General features: G+C 35.1%; 1 protein-coding gene across 1 annotated transcript in view; it reads right to left on the minus strand.

Annotated features, from left to right (window-relative positions):
* Window positions 1-19,565, minus strand: part of LOC149786949 (uncharacterized) — a 129,844-nt gene that overhangs the window by 46,303 nt on the left and 63,976 nt on the right. Inside the window, exons 14-18 of the mRNA XM_089976001.1 lie at window positions 18,967-19,040; window positions 13,675-13,782; window positions 8,688-8,859; window positions 4,271-4,819; window positions 3,238-3,248 (exon numbers count right to left, since the gene is read on the minus strand). Coding sequence (XP_089832127.1) covers window positions 3,238-3,248; window positions 4,271-4,819; window positions 8,688-8,859; window positions 13,675-13,782; window positions 18,967-19,040 — 914 coding nt within the window. The remainder of the gene's footprint in view (window positions 1-3,237; window positions 3,249-4,270; window positions 4,820-8,687; window positions 8,860-13,674; window positions 13,783-18,966; window positions 19,041-19,565) is intronic.

Here is a 19,565-nt window from a genome sequence, read left to right on the forward strand (position 1 = left end):
ACTCCAGTGGTCTAGTGGTTAGAGTGTGTGCCTCGGATGCGGAAGGTCATGGGTTTGAACCCCAGCCGAGACATACCAAGCACTTACAAAAATGGTACTAACAGCTGCCTTGCTTGGCGCTCAGCGTTAAGAAGTTAGTGTTAGGACCAGTCGGCCTGGTGTCAGGATAATGTCACTGGGTGGGACATCATGTTACATGTCTGTGGCACGATGACCCCGTGCTAGACATCACTTGAAACTGTCACACTACAGACATCGTAGCAATATGATTGAAAAATTGTTAATGCTATGTTAAAAATCCAAATCACACACACACACAGACTCTCTTGAACAGTGTAAAATTTATCTTACTGTTGAAATATAGACAATTAAATTCCACACAGCAGTAGCCTCTGTTTAAAAAACACAAACAACACAAAAAAAAAACATTGAATTTACACTTCAATGGGAACTACATGTTTATTCCTTAAGCAGTAATGGCCGTATTACAAGATTGAATATACATGTTTACAACAATAAACTAGTTCAGATCTGAATGCAAATGTACTGTATGAGACCGGCCAAATTCATGTGATGGAGCTTAATTATTATTTCCTACTGTCATTATTTTTTTATTATTTCATTTGTCACAAGATGAGTTTATTCCAATTAAAGCAAGGAACGGCATAGTGTTCTTTTTTATACCACAAATCTGAACATGCATTTATCCTGCCCACTTTGAAATTTAAAGGATCTCTAATAAATACTAGGCTTCAGCAGATATTCAGCAGAAACCAAGGCAGTGACCATTGTAAACATGGTTATAAAATGTTAGCACCCAAAGATGTCAATTTCATCTTGGGAATGGCATGTTTCTATCCTATTATATGAATGACTTGGCGTGTCTCACGTATGCATGTAGGTCAAATTATGGTTCAGCCAATATCAACTGAAGTTTTGCTGATTGAAATCTGAATAGTCGAAGGAAGATGACTATCCATAGAAAGACCAAAAAGTCATACATGATTTATTATCAGATACCACTGTCACAAGATGGGATTATTCCAATTAAAGCAAGGAATGGCATAGTGTAACATTTTATACCATTGTCTAGGCCTTAGAGGATTTTTTTCTCTCATAAACAGTAAGATAAATTTAGGTTGTTCAAGAATCAAATGATATTAATGTCTATAAAAAAATAAAAATGTCTTGTCATATAGAAATGGTTGATCATCTTATTTTGCAACACATTTACACTTTTACTTTCTTTAGAGAAATCTGAACCAACTTACGCATCAACTTGACGTGAGGCACACTGTATTGATATTTTCTTGAATAACCTAAATTTATCTTACTGTTCATGAAGAAAAAATCCTCTAAGGCCTAGACAATTAAATTCTGGATAACAGCCACATTTTTCTATAAAAAAAAAAAAAACAACAGACAAAACACAACAACAAAAATGAGCAAATTCTCCATTACAATCACGTTATGGCACAGTCACGAGGATAAATATCTAAATACATCTACTTCTTCAGTTTTAACTGGGTACACATGTACTGCAAGGGAATGAAGGTCATTTAAAATGTATGGGGCTAGAATGTTCTTTCCAATCGGGATTTTTTTGTGTGACAAGATAGATTTATTTCAAATAAGAAACCAATATTTCCTAGTAAAATATGTTTCTTTGAAAATATCATAATTCCTTAGGAAAACTACCACTACCTCACATATCCAGCCTGCCCAGATACTGCTTTTAGCTAAAGGGAGTTCTGTCCTGGATGGGCAGAGTAATCTCCCCTTACATACAAGACTTGGTGGCAACGTGTATGGATATCCAAGTTATTACAAGAGTGGTAGGCCCGCTCTGTAACTACTAGGAGGGTTTATGTGTATTGTGATTGGGTGAATATTTTCCAAGAAACATATTTTACTAGGAAAAATGGGTTTATTCTTCGAATACATTACAAAATCTTAATACCTTAGGGGAACAGGTAAGAAATGGAGGAAGGTACATCTTACACACAAGATAAATCTCTGGTCCCCTAAGATATAAGAGACATCTTCTAGGTAACCCAGCTGGAGGGGACTCCATCTGACGAGGCGCAGCATCAGAAGGAAAAAACAAAATCCCCCCCTCACAAATCCAGCAGAAGTCGTGAAGCCATATCTTAAGAAGATGTCGATTGACCCGGGCATTTGACCTTTTGAGCTGTGGATATAGGTCCTACCAGATAAAATTAGGCCCTTTGGGAAGACAGACCTCGAAGACAAAAGCTAGAGAATGTGGACTTCAATCTCCATCCCACAACCTGAATGATGTCAGTTAGAGAACAGTTCCAGTCAGATGCTAGGCTGGTGGAAAGTGCCCTAACCTCATGATCTGAGATGCGTATTAAGTTTACTTGAGCCGAGGTTATTTCCTGAGATAGTCTGAGCTGATATATTGTCTTGTCCAGACTTAAACGGTAGAAGAAGGCGCGATCTTCCTTGACCAACCGGCTCCGTTCATTAAGGTACCACTTCAAAGATCTGGCTGGGTCTGAGTGATACTGCATAGGATTTCCAAGACCAGATACGTTTTCACCAGGATAACTGGGCATACTGCCCTGAATATCTTAGGAAATGCTTAAAGATTTTTTGTAATTCCCTCTATTACATTGAATGTTTGATGAGAGTAATTTGGGTTATAGATCATACAGCTTTGCCTTACTTCAGATATTCACATATTAAAAGACGTCTAACTCTGTTGTATCATTTTCACTTCCTGGACTTCAGAGGTCAATTGAAAACTAAACAATATATTACTTCTTTAGCATTATTATATTTTGTCATTCATTCATTGCACTTTAAAAAACTGGTATTGTCTAGTCTGGCAAAATTCATTTTCCCTATTTCAATAACTACAAAAGACTGTATTTTAGACTAATTCAGATCAAAGTTTTCAGAACATGGGAGAAATAGTGCTTAGATCTTACACATATTCCAAAAATGAACAATATCTAAAGAAATTTCCTCCAAAGTACATAAAAGTGACACAGGTGTGCCAACATTCTCTCCACAGTGGATGTCTGTAGACCATGACCATATTAAGTTACACGGTACTGAAAAGATAAGTTGCAACAAGATATGTCTAGCACTGTGTTCAGACACAAATGAAATGGAAAATAACTATTCCAAATGATATTATTATTCATTGCTCTGACTGGCAATAATAAGCATATCAATATCATTTTGACTGAAGAAAATTGATATTACAAAGCCACCAGCTGCAAAGATAATTTACAAAAGCAGTCAGTTCCAATAAGCAAACGATCTCTCATTGGTTTTAGTATTGTATTTCTCAGGAATATTGCTAATTCGGATCATAACATTGCAACTAAATCAAGAATACAAGCAATGTATGGAACAAATTACAAATAACATTTTGTACAAGGATGAAAGGTATAAAGTCAAATATGCCAGAAGAAATAATTAACTTGTCCGAAACATACTATTTTTGTGATGTACCATGATGGATGTATCAAGTTTTATACAAGACTTTTACTATGAAATTTATAAACATTTTAGAAACTTTTAAAAATCTTCAACACAATTTTATAAACCTTTCATAAACATTCAATATTCAATTAAGGGAAAATTGGAGAGTAATTCAGTGACTTTTCAAACTGACATGCAATGGACAACTCCAAAATGCACGCATGCAACAATAATATAATTTTGATATTTGTATTTATTATCATGATAAGTTGGCTGCAGGAAACATCATGATTCACTAGTCAAGTTCTGGGAAAAAAAATCAGGAACATTATGATCAATCACAGAATCACTTTTAAGTCAACAACATACATCATAACTTAAACAGAATAAAAATCGAAAGTTCTTGAGCAAAACAGGCAGGTCTAAAAATGTTGAATAGGTGATGTCACTGAGTCTTGATCATTTTTCTTTCTCTTCTGTGAGCTGGTCCAGCTCCTTCAAGGCAATCATCTTGTCCTTGATACCTCTCAACAGCGCATTTGAATCTGCCAACAATCGAAGGCGACCATATTTTTCTTCACCAAGAGCCTTTTCATCTGCAGACCTCTTCATGGTTGCAATGTCAGATTCAAGTCTGCAATGGTTTGCGTTTAGCTCCTCTAAGTCTTTGTCTTCTACATTTCTCTTGTTTTTCTGCTTCTTTGTTTTTTTGTTTTTTTTTTAATTTCTTCCGGGTGCTGCTTGTATTTATTTCTGGTAGTAGATGCATAAGCAAGTAGTGCCATGGTCACAGGAGGACAGGCAGGCTTGCCTGCATTTCTAACTGCCTGGATAATGTTGCCTCTGGCCACCAAGCCTTCCTTCTGCAAATTTTCAGTAGTTGTCTGCTTGTTCAAACTGAATCTTTGCTCTACTGTTGTGTGGCCAGGGGATATAAGTAGAAGCTGCTTCATCAAATCCCACAGTTCAGCATACTTTTTCTCATCATGCGTTCTCTTGTAGTAGATCTGGTCAATCTGGTTTGTAACTGGATCAAAATCCTTAAACTCTCTATCATTTGGAAAAGACTCACAGAATTCTTCAAACTGTTTTGTAAGCCTGTCCCCAGTTTCTTTGTTAATCCTATCTGAATCTGAGAGGATGGACAGATTTTTCTTAAATTGTCTTGTCAAGGCACTTTTCCAACTGCAGTTTTCCTTCTCATTGCCAGGATTTTTGGCCATGTGCCTTGGATCCGTCCACTGAAGACTCCTTGTCAAGAGGAAGGAAGTAGGCAACTTCTCAAGAATCTTTAGCATGTCCATAAGAAAGTCTCTACACTGTGTCCTAAATATGTATCTGTCTCTGTCAGATATCCCTTCTTTGGTGCACAGAAATGTAGGAGATGCAGCAAATTCAATATCCACTTTTCCTCAATCGACTTGTTTGCTTTGGTCTGCATAGTCAGAGCTTCATATTCCTACCACTGATGTTGCTGGTTTCAAGATAGATTCTTCCATGATTCTTGACAGGAAATTTTTAAACATTTTGGTAATGTCTTTCGCCAAAAATGGAATCATTGGTTGGTCAGTTTGGTAAAGTGTAAGGAATGGTTTGATCTCCTGTACAATCATGACAAAAAACTGCAGTTTGCCTTTTATTAATGGATCCCCAATCATCTTCGTCAAATATCTGAAAGATCTGCAGCATGGTATAGACTTTTCCTGCTGAGAAAACAAAAGGCCTCCAAGTATGGAAGAAGATGGATGACCATTTCTGCTACCTCGACATTCTCCAGCCATCTGCAATATAAATTAGTTTCTAATAGACAAAATTGTACATTCACCATGGTGCTGGCTTTGACTATTATGGTCATGTACTTTGCTTTTTAACAAAAATACAGGTTTGTTTCAGTTGTAACACATTAGGGAGACCACAGAATGGCACCAGGGTAAGACATTATTCAATTTGTGTCTTAGGAAAAGGTGTTCTGCAATGTTTAAATCTTATCAATGTCAGTTTGTAACCTTTGCATTCTTTATTCTGATTTAAAATTACAAATACTGAGGACATATATCATATTTAACACTGAACATTAAAATACTGCCTTATGCTAATATGCCAGTCTGTCACGGTTTTCAAATTTCAGCCAGTTTAATTCTGAGAATAACATAATTTTTGAAGTAATTACCTGTGAGAGCAAAACTTAAGTGGGAATGGTGGTGCCTCACAAACATCCATAAACTCTTCCCTTATGGCAGGAGAGTTGTGAAATAGGTGATAGACTGCATACATAAAAAGTTTATACGTCCCATGAGGCAGCTGAAAAACCACTTCTAAAAGCATCGTGTTACACATGCAGGCCACATGTAACAGTCTGCAACAATTTCATCCCTCCAACTGATTTTCCAACTTCATCTTGCAATAATCGTTGCACCTTCAACTTAACATTGGGTCCATCCATTTACATCTGAATAAGGTGTCTGTGGCCTAGAGTTGTGACAACTGGACTAAGCTGTGCAATGTCCTCTGCTTTTGCATGGCCAAGGAAGAGGGAGTTGTAATAAAATATCTTGAATCAATCTGAATCCCATATTCGGGTATATACAGCCATTTGTTTTTCCTGAAGGTCAGCATTAAGATTTTCATGAAAGAGTAATGATTATGGCTTGAAATGGATATTCTTCCTGAGCTCATTAGCAAATAGGGATATAGTCCAAAGGTGCACAAATAAGTTGTTTTCTTATCAGCACCAGTGAAGGAAGAAGCAATCTCACTGCCTGTAAATATAGGTTTAAATATCTGACCAAAGTCTGAACGTGAATTCATGCTGTAGTGACTGTTAATGCACTTAATTGCCCAGATCACCTCTGCTTTCCGAACATCATGTTTTGTTACATGTCTGCTGAGATCACTTGATGTCAACTTCGACAATGATACCGATGCTGTAGGTTAAGCTGGCACACTATTCTAAGTCCATAATATGGAGATTTACTCATGGTTACCTGCCATATATTAAAACACATGACCCTAGTATTTTAGCAAAATTTTATAGGTGAAACATTCATAAATAAAATTAGACAGAAAACATATGGGTGTAACAGCCAGTTTTATATTTAAGTTTGTAATAATAATAATAATAATAATACAGATACAAATAAATTTAAATACATTTGCCCTTTCTGGGCTCAGACAACAGTATGAACAGGAGAAGTTGTTCATTCTCCTCAGACGCAGGACTGGCGAGCATTATGTTAAAAAGAAATCTTTATATGTGTACATTGTAAAGAAATTTGTCTCACCGGTTACAATTTTATTCTAACAAGCTTTGTTAGATTTGAACCTATACGGTTGCGTTCCTTGATCAGGGCATATCTGATAGAGACTAAAAAGAGAAGTAATATCAGCAGTCAAGAGATCATGAATTCACTTACCTTTTGCATGAGGTGCTACAGCTGCTTCTCACATGCTTGAAACATCAAGATTCCTCTTGTACAGTGTGCCAAATGCCTTTTGTTTATAGCCTGGATCCTTCCTGAGCCATTTACTATATTCAGAATTTTACATCCATTGATCATTGAAGCACCCGGCATCTTGTTGTACACAATGAAAACTTTTAAACAGAAAGCTCAGATGAAAGGGAGACAAGACTTCCAGTCACACTGTGCTCATTAGTCATCTCCACTTGTGGCTGGTATGTCGCCAATAAGGTATTTATTATTTTTTTATATTTTTTATTATTTATAAATGACATTCCCATAACTTACACACTTTTACAAATCAAGGTTAATTTTTACAAGATTTAAAAGACCTTTAAACACCATGTAAAACCCTGTGTATACACAAGTATGGATGGACCAGGATAACACCTTTGGACCCACACACAGAACATATATAAGATACAAAAATAAAAGTTAGGATGAACTTAACATTTGTGCTTCGACATCATACTGGATGGGATTTATTAGACCAGGTCTGTTATTTACAGGAAAGGTAGGCATGACCATGTAATCTCCATAATTACCTTACAAAACCATCAGGTTGTAGAAATGAAAGGAATAGCTGAATGGTGTGCAATTCATTCAGACAAGTATATCCTCCCTCACCAGCATCATAATACTAACCATAAGATGATACAAGTCAATGTATAGTTAAAAGCATTACTCTTCCAAACTATACTGTATAATCAAGATGCATTTAATGTCTATGATGAGGCAACAAAGTGACAGAGTTTTCTAGTCATTACGGTAATTGATGAAAGTTTGTGAAAAACTATAATCAATGACATGTATGATCACCACAAATACTACAATACACAACTGATTTTTGTTTTTCAGCATCTATACTTTTCAAATAGTAAAAAAAATTAGTTACAGTTAAAAATATAATGGTCGCTGGAACTATCGGCTAATTATGGTACATTCATTTTATACATGCACGTCTGACATACTGAAAATTTCGAAGGAGGCATTTGCAAATTTGATATGATAATGAGAGGTTCTGTATATTGGAGGCAATTGCGGAGATCATATTTGATTACCAGAGATGATATTTAATAGATTTCATTGATCCTTATAGAAAATACTGGGCTTCGTTTGATCCATCACTGAGTGTAGCCTTTATAGGTCATTGCCATTGCTGTTTATAGCTCAATGAGCATGTGCAAGATAGGTCTAGTACAGTATACGCGTATAAAGGACACTATGAGTTACCAAATTGCAGTTCATCAATGGATTTTGGATCAATTCTCAATAAAGTATTTTCCTTTGATGATAATTTCAAGAAATATGTCTTTTACAAGGCCTCCCTCGAAAATATTTTTCTTCACGCCATGAAATTCACTAAATGTAAAAATTTGGAGTCACTTTTCAGCCATTTTATGCCATGGTACAGGGACTTAAAGATAAGTATAATATTATATTGGCCCTATTTTTAATCTATATAAATGTGACAATAAAACAGTTTTTACATGCTTTTATTATACTTCAAAGCACAAGAATAATTATCAATAAATATAACAATACCATTATATTCACGTGAAGTTCAAGCACATGAAAAGCAAGAATGAATAAGAATGTTTCTTTATAACTGATAATACAAAACACTGCTTAGTCTTTATGAACAAAGTTGCCAACACTTCATCAATATCCAACTCATTTTTTCCCCAGACCATTTCTTAAATTCCTTCCTGAAATCAACACTGGGCTCATCAATGGAAATTCTCATTAAATTTTTCAGAGTAGGTATACCCATAGAATTTTGTAAGTTTGCTTTGATCAGATTCTGGTGACTGAATCCCCTCTCATAGTCTGCAGTAGAAATAGGGGCAACAAGTAACCTGGCAGTTGCCTCAGATGCATCTGGATATAAACCATTGTTTTTTAGAGCTAGATTAGCCATATACTTTGTGACTGATACAGACTTGTTGTATCAAGTAAATTTATAATTTTTCAATTATATAAGAGACTCGGACCCTTTACAGTCAACAAATGGCATCCTTGAAGTGGCATCCTGTGTTACTCAGTTAGGTTCAGGCCATAAAAACGTGTTATCTAAGTAAATAATCCCTAAAACACTATGCAGTCACAAGTGTCTCACACTCACAGTTTGCAATAAACATAAATTAACAAGTGCAAATGACACTGAACCTTTAACCTGACATGTTCAACAATGGATTATATCCCCCGGTCATTCCTTATTTCCTACTAATCACATTTAAATGCTTCTCAAAACCAACTGACAGCTTACAATTAGCTGCAATCATGTTCAAATAATGTTTTATTCATCCACTGACTGCCGCAGACATTGAAAACAGATATTAAGTGGCCTGAGTCAAGCATATCAATGAAAAATTTTAAATTTATAAAAATTTGTTGCCAGCAAATTTTGCTAATCAGTAAAAAATATTGCCACTTTCAAACTTCTTTGCATTTTGCAACAAATGTGAAGCCTAGTGGAGGCCCTGCTCTCTTTATTGGAAATAATAATTTTTGCATAGATTTATAGTCTCAAGACAAGTTATGATTTTCCAACAACTTTTCAAGTTCTCCAACGTCTAACACTTTTCCTACAGTCTTCCAACTTTCAACAGGTGTCCAGAAAATTTATTTAAGGCCCGTGAAAGTTCGAATAGGTAGCCAGAAAGCCAGTGCATGAGCAAGGAGGCAACAGAGCATCCGAAGCCTAAATTCAATTTCTTGTGTACACCAGCACATAGCAGCCAGGTTTAAGAGTCAATATAGACAGACAAGGGTGTCTACTCTAATTTGAGATTTTAGTTACTTCTTTAATTTATTTAATATTTATTTTTGCAATAATTTTTATCACATTAACAATTTCGTTACCTAAATAATTTTAAGATACAGATAGCTCATGCTGTAATTTCAGTATTTAAAGTAGAACTTCAATTTCTCATTATTTTAAAATAACCATTTCTTATTTCTAATGTTTCATCCAGTATCCATTTTCATGCATTTGAGATGTTCATAAATATGACAGTTTCTGTTCTTTGAGAAAAAATGTTTGCAAATCCCAGCTGTATAACTGTAAAAGAGTTTGCCTTGATGTCGGTGTATGTTGCTGTGATAAAACTTCAATTGGGTAATCATTGGTGACTTCTCATCACATATCGCCCCTTTCTTATTAATCATGTGTAGTCATTGAATGAGTCCAATTTCTCTTTACATACCACACTTTTGCTATTATGAATTGTGTGTGGTCCTTGAATGAGCAAATTTTCTCTTCGCATATTATGCTTTTACTGATGCAGATTGTGTGATCATTGTATGAAATTAATTATCTCCTCAAATCACACCTATTCAATTCGATAAATATGTGTGTGATCATTGAATGTATCTAGTTATCTTCAAATATCACACTTTATTGGACTGAAACTCTCAATCTGATGAAATTATTTGCATTTGTTGCGTGAACATAATCTTCCTCCCAATACCACATCCTACTTCATGTACTCATCGGCTAGGATGCCGTCTAAGGGACACAGCTCTTTTCTTTGCCTAAAACGATCACAGGACAAGTAGTCTCCCTTGATCTACTGCAGTCCTATTAACTTGAGTCAACATTATCTACAAGAATTCTAAGTGAGAAAGTCTTGTTCTGCCCAAGATTGTATATTATATAAATAGTCTTCTTAATAGTACCCACCCCCACTTTCCATACTCAGTAAGCAATAATTAACTCAGTAGAAGTCAAGTCATGCAGATGCAGAACGTTCGCGATATTTTCACCTGCACATCAGTGACTGCAAGCAGGGATAAAAATCAACCATTCAAGAAAAATAACCAAATGTCAGACCTGATGTCAAGTTAGCATCTCCACCACCACCGTGACATATTTCCGTGAATCTAAGTGATTGCTTAATATTCAATTTATTGCTGTTTGTTTGAATCTTGTACATTGAAAATATGTGTATAGTATGCATACAAAAGTCTGACTCTGTCATTATTTTAATCCATTTTATTGCATAAAGCGCCTGTAACAAATAAATCTCACTATGGGTTTATTGTGTCAAAAAGTGAACAAGAAATAAAGTACCTAACCGTCAAAAAACGTTACAAAACTTATTTTTTCCCATGGTTCCAAATAAGTTGCTACTGTTGTTGTTGTTATTATTATTATTATTATTATTATTATCAACATCACTGTATAATTCAGATGTCTACTAGACGATAGTTGACTTGTACAGTTTGGTCCTTTATTCCAACTACTTGGGAAAACTAAATAAAACGTTGTGCTATAAAACAACAAAAGTAACTCAAGCCAGAGATAGAGTGTGACTCCGTTATAACACCTTACATGGTAGATGGGAGCCATAGAACCTGACGGCATTACACAATGAACCATGTTATAAGCAACCAGGTCAATTAGCTGAAGAAAATTATGCATGTACCCAAACAAAATTGCAGGGAGGGGGTGTATGTAATAAATGCGGGTGGTAAAATACATGCTTCATCAGCACAGTTAACATCTTAAATTGATGCATATTAAATGAGAAATACACCTGTAGTGAAAACAGAGAAGACATATATAATAGTTTACTTTATTTAGAGAACCACGAATTGGTACATATACGTGAATACTGTTTATATATAGATGTCTAATGTATAGCATGAATAGTATCCACACTGTGTACTCACCCTAGCACCTGATCATATACATTGAATCCACGATACAAGTGATTCCATCGAAAATATGCACACACACAAAGCTTTAAAATGTTCAATAATTTTGTCACAGGTCATATTGCTCTGAATTCAGTGGAAAAATAAAGCACAATCATGTAACGAATGACGAAGAGCATTTACTTTTCAGTACGTCTCAAGTCGGTAAAAGTTAGTTTGCATTTTAAGCTGCCGTTGGTAGCGTTCGTAAGCATCAACTTTTTCCCTACAAAAATAAAATTTTCACGGCACAGCTAACGTGCTCCAGTCACATTGGAAAATGCAAAAATCCATCAGATTCCATCACTTTTTTAAGTTTGGTACTGACTTCCTTTGATGAATAGTTCTTTGTTTTTATTGAAAGATTGTAGTTGGCTTTCTTTGATTAAGGGTGCATGCGTTATTGAAGTCACCGCTAAAGGACAGCCTTGGAGAACCAAACAAATACCCATTTCTTATTGCGGCGGCAACATCAAATAAGTGTACTGCATGATTGAGACTGATTTTTTTTCCATTTGCTGAGTGCTTTTTCATAGCAATCGGTGCTTCAAAGGTTAACTGTTTCCTTTGAAATTTCAGCAAACTATTTCATCTGGGTACATTTTTAAAAAGGAATTGGCCATCATTTGGACTATTCTAGTTACTGTCCCTCCATGCCTATTGAACAAATCAATAAGTAAGATGTATTTTTTTTTTTTACATTTGTGGTAACACTGTGATGCTGCCTTCCACAGATGCATCTGAAAATTAGCAAAGGGTCAACAGACGATAGGGATGCAGGTGTTCTGGTTTGATGACAGGGATTTTTACAGAAAATGTGAGTGTTCTGAAGGATTTAATTCTGAGTGTAAAGAAGAGGAATTTTACTTACCATCCACAAATAAATGTCAGTCTTTGGAAATGTATTAATTACTAGCGAGTGGCTGAAAATCCGATGAAAGATAGATGAAGAGATAATACCTCGTCCGGTTGATCTCCGTTACCAGAAATGTCAACAACAAAAAAGCGGATATTTCACAACATACAGTACTCATGCTAGATGTCATGATAAGCGGATTATAATATAACAGTGCACTGTTTAGATGGTTTGACAATATGGACAAAGAATTTGTTTATGTAACAATATATAAATTTCAGTGCATTTTATATCCAGTTTGTGGCTTCCTTTCATGGGGCCTCTGAATTTCTGCACTCCAAACCAATGGTTGTATATAAAAGTTTAAACAGTCAACAACATCACCAATAAGAAAAAATCACCACATGGTATTTTTTGCCGCCAATAAGGAAAGTTTATCCAAGTTTGTGACATTAGCGAAGACCTATGTGATCCCAGAATAAACTTTTTATGCGTTATTTCTCGTACTTTTAAGAAGAAAAAACTACTTTTTCATGTACAAGAAAAATACATACAAAATTTAAGGAGCCACGCCAGGATCATCTTGAATTATTTATACACGATCTCTTCTCCAAAATGATAATAATGTTTTTACGTTTTTTTCATAGTTTTAAGAAAGAATTTTTTTGTGTACAAGAAAAATACATGCATACGACATTTCGGGAGCCACACCATGACCGTGTTATATCCGAATTTGTGTTATAACGGAGCACGCTATAGCAGGGTCACACTGTACATTGCAAGAGTCAAATCCTTGATGGGGTCATTCTCAGTACTAATTTTCTTCCTTTTCCTTCTGCATCTCCTTAGTAAAAGACACAAGTTGCAGTGTTACTTGGAAAGGAATACTGCAGACTATGGTCATGTAAAATACATAAATAACTTCTTTTGTGCAATGACATTTTGCAAACGAAAAAGTCAGTCTGTTAGCACGGAAAGGACTGGCACAAAAATTAAAAATGATCAGGCAGGCATAAATTAGCATGGCACAAGGAAAGTGTGTTACAGCAATTTCCCAGCCTGAATGACTTGTAGAAAACACAAGTTTGTGATATACAATACAAATGTCTGTGCTTATATATGTGTGGACAAAGATATTCACCTAGGTCACACTCATAGAATATGGCCAAGGTACAAAAATAAAAGCAAGAACAAACATACCATTTGCACAACATAGTGCATGGGATTTCTTACATCAGGATTGTTAGCAACAGGAGCACCGGGCATCACAGTGTGGCCTCCATAATTACCCAACACATTCATCTGGTTCTAAAAATATAAAGACCAAATGGAGTGGTGAGCAATTTGATCATATAAATATACATCTCCAGCATTCTACCACATACAATAAGATGATGATATGTCTATAATCAAAACATTATTACTCATCTGAAATATAGTGTTAATACACTGCCTTGTCAACATGTATATCTGATGATGATGACCATAATATTCACAATGATTTGCATCTGTCTACTATCATGTATAACCAGCATTTATCAGGAATTCAGACTATTCTGTCAGACACTACATCCAGCTGTAAGTCAGAAAATGCATTAAGTCCTCCAAAGTCATGGACCAAAAAGATTAAACACTTTCTGCAATTTTAAATCATGACCATGATACATAACAATTTTCACATTTACTGATAAAAACTGTAAAGTAAGGGTAATCTTTCAAAATACTCCCTCGCATGCTACAGACAGAAAAGAGCAATAACTAGGTCACTCTAATAACAATCACTAGAGCAAGGTGATGTGTTGAAAAATGCACACTCAGCTAATGACCATGTAACCCATTTCATAGTGATCCATGACAAATTATGAGACTAGCTATACTAGTGAGAATGAGTAAGACATTACATTTTTAGCTGCAATATGAATGATACAACAACTGTAACAAGAGACCCAAGAGGGTCTTATATTGCTCACTTGGCTTATATAACACGACAGCTGATCATGTCAATATGCAGACTTATCAGCTATTGTCAGGACACAATAATAGTATAGGCTTCTTTACCAAGGTGGAGTAAAATCAAACTAGAATTTGGTTTCCAAAATGGTAACCAGCTCAGCCAAAGTGTTTACATGATTACCACTTTAATGTGTTTATAACTTGGATCAAAATATAACACTTCCAAGATCTTGATAATGAATGATACAACAACTGTAACAAAAACCCAAGAAGGTCTTAAATTGCTAACCTGACTTACTTGACATGACAGCTGATGATGTCAATATGTAGACTTATCTGCTATTGTCAGGACACAAAATATAAACTCTCTCTCAAACTTTGCATCAGTTTGATTTTACACAATGTACTAATATATCTACACCTTCGCTACAAAAAACTCATTTACCACCTTTGAGTAAGCAGGATCGGGAATTTCCATAGACAGAGAATGGTAACTAGCCCAGCCATTCAGTTGCCATGTATCTCACTAATATGCACATACTTCACTTGTTATAGGATCTATCATGAACAATACTAATATAGGCTTCTTTACCAAACTCCATGACCTTGATAATAAGAGTTTACATGATTACTGCTTTAATATGTTCATATCTTGGATCAACATAAAACAGTTACAAGATCTTCATGATACAGAATTACTCACAATCATACTCAATCAAGATCTTGGTCACATAAACCTATTTTCTAAGTTTGGTCAAAATCATATAAAAAAAATACAAAGTCTTGCATGGTATAAATCTCACCTGATCTGGTTCTGGATTGGGTTAAAGTTGGTTTAAAATAAGCTAAATAGTGTCTTAACTGGTAACAAGCCAATCAAATGCAAAATTATCTTTATTAACATGTGCAGATCTTACCCATTATTAATTTTATTCATGATCCAGAATCGATAAATTTTATCAAAGTTCATCCTGCATTATGACTGTCAGTGTGGTAACAAGGTGAGGCAATCAGATGAAATATAAACTCATTAATACTTATTATTTTCACTATTTATTTAAATTAAGCTCTTGATGATATAAGCACATATTTCAAAACTGATAATAACTGACTTAATGGCAATAAGCTCAGCCAATCAGATGTAAGAATACCTCATTACTAAGGATGTCTTATTCATTAGTGAACTCATCCAAGCTCTTGTTGATACAAACCTATATATCAAAGCAGATCAAAAGTGATCATAAATATGGTTTCCTTGGTGTAAGCATAATCAGGAAATTATTCAGAATATCTTCATTAATATGCCTGCTTCCGGCTTATTATCAAATATGAGTAAGATATAAGCATGTATTTAAAGAAACCTGAAAACAAATTCACACCAAACATATGTTTTCCAGCACAGTTATAAAGCTAGCCATTTCACTGCAAAGTAACTCTATTATCATGCAACTGAATTTCACTGGTTTCCAAAACCTATTTAAATCTTGATCACACAAGTCAAATTTAAAGTCTAGTCAAAATTATGTCATTTAAGAAAGAGCATTCCAGAGGTTAGTGAATGAGACACAATATTACAACATTATTATGTGTGTATCTCATTAGTAAACTCTTCTCAGATTTTGATATATTGTAAGTTTCATTAAAATCAGATTAGACTATACTATGGTTCCCAGAACAGTAACAATCTCAGCCAGTTAATTACAAGACTACCTTATTAGGACGGATACAGTTTGGCCATTATTACACATGTCTGAAATTTTTTATGTATAAGCGTATATTTCAAGTCTGATCAAATCATACATCTGGTCTTCAGAGTGGTTACACTGTTAGCCAATGCGATGACCTTATTAATATATGTGGTTCATGTTTATTATCAAATTGACCGCTCCGGTGGCCTAGATGGTTACAGTGTCAGCTTCGGATGTGGGAGATCATGGCATTAAAAGCCATATAATTTCTCTCCCAAACTGAGAACCCCTGCCATTTTTCATGTGTGTAACTTAATCTGATGTTGATCAGTGACATCCACAAGTCAACTGATCTCAGTTGATTACAAGATTTCATGATGTCACCATTTTAAGTATAGGAAGCCCACACCATGCTATACAGTAGTTCGGTAGCTGATTCTTATGTGATATGCTATCCTCATTTTGCATCTGATATGATGCTGTCCTCAGCCTAACACTGATGAGTATTTTTCTTAAAAAGCATAACTAATATACATTAATTTTTAAATGTCTATGACCGATTCTTACCAATTAATATAGGAATCTGCAACAGATGTGTCTGTCTTCAACCTAAGCTCATCCTTCAACATATTCCAGCGATCAAACTGATCACCAATATTCAACCGAGTCCTATTTTTATCTAACATATACTTTATTCTCAGACCTGCTTAAAAAAGCCTGACTGCCTCTCTTCATTCACACTCAGATCAATTTGCATGCCAACTGTGTGAATGCTGTTATTAGATTAGTTGCCAAAAAAATTTGCTGAATGTATAACATCACTACTTTTGAAGTACATTCCAAAAAAAAATGGAATTACGAACGACTTCATTGACTGAACTAAGGAGTGGCAACTCTTAATCCTAAATATTTTATCTTCATTTAAACATAACATCTTGATTATTTCAAACAACACTTTGTTAGATAACAACATTCTAATAACAGGCACGTCAAAGTTAAATATACCGCCACCCCTCTACTACCCAATATCACCTGTCCTAACCAAACTGCTATGAACTGTCTTAAACATTCTAGTTGCATGCACATCCACGTTAGTCATACCCACTCCCCCTCAACCACCCAATGTCAACTGTTCTTCCAACAGAAATCCTATCAACATTCAAATAACAAGCACATCCAAGTTATTCATAACCACTCCCCTTCTGCTAACCATCATAAACCAGTCTTTCCAACAAAATGTGTATCAACATTTTAATAACATGTACATCCAAGTTGTTCACAAGCACTCCCCATCCACTACCCACCATCAACTATTTCTTCAGGGGCCAAGGGTGGCCAAGTGCTGTAAAGCGCTCGCCTTTACATATCACTGACATCTTAACTCTGCTGGTTTGGGTTTGGAGTCTCAGGCACAGCATGTATAGTCATGTGAAACAGCTTGCCAGAAGCTTCCAGTAGGATAGTAGTTCTGCCCTAACAATGAACCTAAACTCAAAACAACAACAGCTAGTTCTTCTCCTTGGAAGTGTATCAACATTATAATAACATGCACATCCAATTTATTCATATCCACAACCCCTCCACATAATAATTCCTAAACAAACACCAGATCTCTAGGAATGTAAAAAAAAAACAGTGGATTGTTAGAGGCTGTTGCACTATGTGTGCTCTGCAGAGCAACAAAGCTAAAAGCTGATGACACCTGGCGGCATCAAGTGGAGGTAATGGGCAAGAGTTACTGCTCTTTGTCTCTTTCAAAATAGACAAGATAAAATGTTTTCATCTTTTAGTAGGGCTGGATCCATGACATAGCTGGCTAATATTCATAATGTAATGTGATTGGGGATTGCATTCAAAGGAGAAACTATATTCAAGATTATATTAGGAAGCAAATCCAAAATCATTCCATATAATATCACAAGGAGTCCATATAATATCACAATGAGTCCATTATTAATAAGAATGATAAATTATGCAATGTCCATAATACCATAATGCCAGCAAGTAGCTAATGATACCTTGATTCTCACAATATAAACCTTTTTCTCTCAACAACATTCTAATAACAGAACTCTAACTTATTCTTACCCACTATGCTGTCCTTTTCCTTGTAAGTGTATCAACATTCTACCAGTATGTACATCCAAGCTATTCATAGTCACTCCCCTTCCACTAATCAAAAACAACTATTACTACCCCTTGGAAAAATATCAACACTTTAATAACTTGCACATCCAAGTTATTCATACACAATCCATATCACATTAATAAGAAAGATCAGTAAATTAATGTCCATAGTGCCAGGAAGTAGCTAATACTACAATAACTTTGACTCCCACAACATAAACATCTTACATTCAACAACAGGGAAACACTGCAGAGTCAAAGAAGACAATGTTCCTAATTCTAAATGTCTATATTTTGTTCCATAAAGTTGAATATTTAAGTTCAAATTTATACATATGTATACCATGGGGAATAACAACATTACATATATATACCAAGAGGAATAGCAACATTACATATGTATATCAAGAGAAATAGCAACATTACATATGTATACCATGGGGAATAGCAACATTACATATGTATACCATGGGGAATAGCAACATTACATATGTATACCATGGGAAATAGCAACATTACATATGTATACCATGGAAAATAGCAACATTACATATGTATACCATGGGGAATAGCAACATTACATATGTATGCCATGGGAAATAGCAACATTACATATGTATACCATGGGAAATAGCAACATTACATATGTATACCATGGGGAATAGCAACATTACATATGTATACCAAGAGGAACAGCAACATTACAATGTTTTCTAAAACAAACCTTTCTGTCATTTTCATCAAATTCCATCTTTACCACAGCTTGCCTCTGACCTTTCACCTTGAGGCCTGACGAGTCTGAAAAATACAATATAAGCAGGCATTAACAAACAAAGCATTTGTTAGAATAATACTATAATAATTTTAAAACTTTCTTTAAAGAGATTTACTCATATAGTCAGAGTACATTCTTCCTTGAAGCTTGAGAATGTGGAACATATTACATCATACAAAGTAAAAATAATTACAATTTAGTTATACATTATTTCATTATCATTAATACTAAATTCTATTATATGTATGATCACTTAAGAATGCCTTTTCCTTAAATACATAGTTTTCTTTATTGAGGTGGAGAATGGTGGATGCTGTGTAAGACTGATTTTAATAATGTAATACTTACCTGTCACTGCTGAATTGCTTACCTGTTCCAGGACACATGTCCCACAGTCCAAGTCCTTACTTCAAACCTCCCGTTACATGCAACATACTAAACATATTACAGTTTGATCTCCACATCATAGGTTCCTGAAGGATACTCCTCATGAATCTGAATTGTACCCACACTAAGGTCAGATCATTAAAGTGAGCTGTTAGCCGGGA

This window comes from Sinohyriopsis cumingii, chromosome 12, assembly GCF_028554795.1.
Source record: "Sinohyriopsis cumingii isolate HCF-2022 chromosome 12, ASM2855479v2, whole genome shotgun sequence".
In the NCBI taxonomy this organism is placed as follows: Eukaryota; Metazoa; Mollusca; class Bivalvia; order Unionida; family Unionidae; genus Sinohyriopsis; species Sinohyriopsis cumingii.